At 55.9% G+C, this 4,601-nt stretch overlaps 2 protein-coding genes across 2 annotated transcripts in view; one reads left to right on the top strand and one right to left on the bottom strand.

Moving 5' to 3' along the window:
• SIRT2 (sirtuin 2) overlaps positions 1 to 3,463 on the bottom strand; it is an 18,157-nt gene extending 14,694 nt beyond the window's left edge. Inside the window, exons 1-2 of the mRNA XM_012656977.1 lie at positions 3,404 to 3,463; positions 2,257 to 2,589 (exon numbers count right to left, since the gene is read on the bottom strand). Coding sequence (XP_012512431.1) covers positions 2,257 to 2,589; positions 3,404 to 3,419 — 349 coding nt within the window. The 5' untranslated portion in view covers positions 3,420 to 3,463. The remainder of the gene's footprint in view (positions 1 to 2,256; positions 2,590 to 3,403) is intronic.
• Positions 3,464 to 3,757: 294 nt separating this feature from the next.
• Positions 3,758 to 4,601, top strand: part of NFKBIB (nuclear factor of kappa light polypeptide gene enhancer in B-cells inhibitor, beta) — a 4,842-nt gene continuing 3,998 nt past the window's right edge. Inside the window, exon 1 of the mRNA XM_012657085.1 lies at positions 3,758 to 4,026. Within this exon, the coding sequence (XP_012512539.1) occupies positions 3,872 to 4,026 (155 nt within the window). The 5' untranslated portion in view covers positions 3,758 to 3,871. The remainder of the gene's footprint in view (positions 4,027 to 4,601) is intronic.

The raw sequence follows: 4,601 nt of genomic DNA, 5'->3' as shown, positions 1-4,601 counted from the left end.
GGGGTTAGGGAGGGAGGGAGGGGTTGGGGGGGGGTGACACCGGGTTTGGGGAAAAGGCTCTGGCCCAGAGGTGAGCTGAGGAAGTGAGGGGCAGCGGAGGGGCAGTGCTGGGGCCAGCATCGGGGCTCTGGGACAGGCTGCCTGGACTGGAAACCTGGCCCTGCTGCTCCCGAGGAGCACGGCCTCGTGTGAGTGACTTCGCTGTCCTGAGTCTCAGTGCTCCTCATCTTGGACATGGAGCTCTCAGGCTGTCGCGGGGATGAGCTGAGCTACCAGGTTGCGAGTTACCGAGTCACCGTGTGTGAGGAGCTGGGACAGGCGCCCCGCGGCGGGGAAGTGCGCAGTAAGCCCCACTGTTGCTCTTGCCACACGCCCTCCCTTCACCTGTCCCCTGGAGGGTGGGCCTGCTGCCCCTGCCCAGTGGCCCTGGGGGCCATGAGTCACTCCTGTGAATGATGCCAATGGTGCTCGGGGCTCACCCTGCACGGCCTGTCTGTCCCCTGCTCGAAGCCCCGGGACCCTGCACCCCGCCCCGATCCCTCCGTTCCTCCCCTTGGTCCAGCTCCCAAATCGCAGGTCTCTGGGCCTCTGTCCTGGGCCTCTCTGCTTTCTCTCTCCACCTCCTCTGGGCTACCTGCCTCATCTGTGCCGATGGCCTCAGCCTAGTCGCTGAGGATGGTGCCTTTCTGTCCCCAGATCCGGGGCTCCTGCGGCCTCCAGGACACCTTGCCCCAGGTGACAACCCCCCCAGACCCCTCACTGCCAATGTGTGCTCAACATCTCCCAAACCTGCTTCCCCTCCCTGCCCCCATCTCAGTCTGGTCTCACTGCCCCGCTGCCCCCAGTCTTCCAGATGTCTCCTGTCCCCGCCTACCTCCCTTTCCCTCCTGCCACAGCCCTTCGGCCCCACAGCTTGTCCACTCAGCCTCCTGTCCACTCAGAAAGCGTCCAAGCTTTCTTGAATAAGAACCTCCTTTCCAAACGTATTAATCATTTTGTATTGCTTTTCAAGATCGTACGAGCTTTGCAAAAACTGTGACCATTAGACGGTGTATAACTTGGGGCACTTGCCTTGTAATTCCCCACGCCACCCCCACTGAGATAGCACTATCAACAGTCGGATGGTAATTTCTCCAGACTTTCCCTCTGCACATAAAAACTCATGATTTTTCCAGAAAGAGGTCATCCCCTATAGTATGACGCTGCGCCTTGAGTTTTCCACGGAACACTATACCATAGACTCACCTCGTCCTTTTAAGCAGCTACACAGTATTGCATTGTGTGGAGGAACCACAGTCCATTTAACCCGTGTACTGACAGCCATTTGGACTGTTTCCAGTTTTGCCCTATTACGAACAATGCTGCGATTTACACCCTTGCATCTCCCTCTTTGGGACTGAGGACTTTTTAACGTTAAACTTTTTTGTCTGACAGTACTTGTGCTTTGGGAGCCAGGGAGTGATACGTCCCAGCCTAACAGGAGGCTCTTATACCCTCAGCATCGCCCTGCTGCACTTGTTTTTTTTTTTAAAATTCCCACCAAGTCAGAATCAATCGCATTGTGCGGTATTTTAATCCCCGCTTCTGCACGGCCCTACATCTGCAAAGCGATCTTGCGGGTGTGGGTGGGCTGGCATTCTTTCAGGCTGCAGACAGTGAAGCTCTGTGGAAGGACTCGAGGGACCTGCCCAGCATGTAGGGGCGACTTGGCCTAAGTGGGGAGCTGGAAGTGCTGGCAGGGGGCCTGTCTATGTCTCCCTGCAGCGTCTGGAAGGCAGTGTGCCCAGTGCTGTGGGTTTCAAACCCTTCCCTGCTCTTCTAGCTGAGGGACCGAGGACAAGTTACTCAACAACTGTGCCTCCATTCTTCATCTGTAAAATGGCCATGTAGGCCTTACCCCCCACAGGGATGCTGGGAAGATTAAAGGAGATGATATACATAAAGCGCCAAGCTGAGTGCCCGGCACAAGCCGTACCCTCTGCATGGAACACCATTTCTCACCTTGTCTAAGAAAATTCTAAGTCGCTCTTCGCTTACTATCTTGTGTCTCTAGCTCAGTCTGACTGCTAGACCGGCTTCTAGATTCCTCCAGGGAAGGGCCTGCCTAGAATCTTCTGTGACCCACAAAGTTAACTCTGGGCTCCTACAGAGTTAACAGAGTTAAGCTCCCCTAAGCTACTTTCATAATCACCCTGTAGGGTAATTTTCTCATCACTTGCCTGTGAGATCTGTGAGTTCAGAGACCAAATCCAATACCTGTCCCTTCCAGGCCCAGCACAAATTTGGTTCCAAAGGGATGCAGGAGGCAGGGAGGGGGGAGCAGGAAGCGGCAAGGAAAGAAGAAAGTTTGGGAGGGCAGGCCTGGGGTTAAGGCTGCACACTCTCCTCTGACAGTCCCCAGAATCCACTGTTCCCCAGGAGACTGCACCCCGGGTGGGGCGAGGACCTGGGGTAACTGTCTCCCCTCTGCCACCTCCCCCCAATTTGGGATGTGGGAACAAGTCCGTCTCTCTCCTTCCCTCCACCCTTTCCCCCATCTCACCTGAGCCTCCTGCACCTTCCCTGCCTGGTTCTCCAGAGAGTCAGGGGCTGGGGGAGCAGACGTGGTTACAGTGGGGGGAACGGTTAAGGGGGAATGAAGGGGTTCAAAGTGGCAGTGGCGGGGGCAAGAAGACCCACCCACCTAGTTACACTGGGGTCGGGGTGGTAGAGGGAGGGAGGGGATGCGGAAAAGCAGATCTCATTGGAGGGGAAAGCGCTGCCAGGAGGCGTGGTTAGTGAGGGGCAGAGAGGCTGCGGAGGGAAGCTTTAGGAGAAGAGGGAGGAGAAAGTAGGGAATAGAGGGCATGAAGGAAGACTTAGGGGGGGACTTGGGATGGACATAGTAGAATGTGGGTGCATGCGCAGGGAGGGTTAGGTTTACAAGGCACAGGGAAGTTTAGAAAGGAAGAGAGAAGAGAAACCTCTGCTCGGAGGCGGGTTTGGGAGAGGAGGTGCAATGGAAGTGGTAGGTTTAAGAGAGGCACAGGAACTAGGGGCAACAGATAGGAGGGGACATCAGGGGTCCTCTAGCATGCTACAGTTGCCCATAACAACCAGGTACCCTTAAGCAACCCGGACCGCGGTAACCTATGTTCTTAGCAACGAGGGTCCTTAGCAACCAAGGTGCGAGAAACATTGGTAACTTGGCAAACGGACATAGTAAACGGACCCTTAACACCTTGCTACCCAGAAACCCAACAACCTAGCAATATGGACGACTTAGCCAACAGCCCTCCGAATCCCATTCCTTCAAGTAGTTCCTATTTCCCGCCCCACCGTGCCCGCCATCGGGCCCCGGGGCCTGAAGCCCTCATTCAGGCCCCGGCGCGGCCCGAGCCTCCCTCCGGGGCCCCCGACTCACGGTCCGGCTCGGCCATGGGCGCCGGGCGGGGGCCCTCGGGGCTGTCACCGACCGCTCTGCCCCGTGATGGCACCGGAAACAGGAGGGCAGGGATAGGCCAGAGAACTACAACTCCCAGCAGCCTTCGCGGTCGCATAGGCGTTTTCCTACAGCAACCGAAGCACGCCCCCCTTAGGTAAGGAAGACATGCGAGAGCCGAACTACGAGTCCCAGAGGGCCTGGCGTCGGCAGCCATGTTGGTAAAGGGCGCCCGGAAAGTGTGGGGACGACTAGAGAGCGGTAGTCCATCCAAGTACTCTGATTGGTCACCGTGAGGCACGGGGGCAGGGCGTGTGCGATTTAATCCACTTTGACTGGACGAATTAGGGGGCGTGTTGGGGAATTTCCCACAAGGCGGAAGCACCCGAGCTCCCGGCAGAGCCCACCTACAGGCGGGCGGCCGCTGGGGGCCCAGAGGTGGCTGGGGCCATGGCTGGGGTCGCGTGCTTCGGGAAAGCTGCGGACGCGGATGAATGGTGCGACAGCGGCCTGGGCTCTCTGGGTCCGGACGCGGCGGCCCCCGGAGGACCAGGGCTGTCTTGGGCGCCCCTTGTCTTTGGCTACGTCACTGAGGATGGGGACACGTGAGTGAACCCTAGGCTACCAAACGGAGCCGTAGGATCCAGCGTCTGGATTTCCCTTTAGTCTTTGATCCCTAAGGTTTCCTAAACTTTTACTCCTAAGTCTGACTTCCGATGCTGGACTTCCTTACCTCTAACGCCCAAGTCCTAATTTTTAACAATGCCAATCTCTTATCCAGCTTTGATTCTAACCCAGTGATTTCTGACCTTTCTTTCTTGAACTATGATTATCAGTTCCTGGAATCCACATTCTACCCACTGGTCCCAAAATCTGATTTGACCTTCTTGACCCCAGTTCTGGGACTGTTACTAGAACTCTTGCTGGGGTTCCTTCTGACCTCTAGCCTCCAAATATGATCTTTGATCCTTAGCTTCTGAATTATGAACCTTAGACTTTGCTATCCGAAATTGATACTTTGTCTTTGACTGTAAGATCCTGTCCTCTGAGCGATGATCTTTGAATCTTAAATTCAAAGAGAGAATGCAAGCGCCATGAGAACAGGGATTCATCTGTTAAACAAATATTTCTCTCACACTGTCAAGTTCCAGGCCCTATTTTAGGAGCTGGTGATAGGCAG

Source organism: Propithecus coquereli, unplaced genomic scaffold (genome assembly GCF_000956105.1).
Source record: "Propithecus coquereli isolate 6110/MARCELLA unplaced genomic scaffold, Pcoq_1.0 Scaffold53, whole genome shotgun sequence".
Taxonomy (NCBI): Eukaryota; Metazoa; Chordata; class Mammalia; order Primates; family Indriidae; genus Propithecus; species Propithecus coquereli.
Note: the sequence above shows the minus strand (reverse complement) of the source record. Positions and strands in the feature narration are given on the sequence as shown.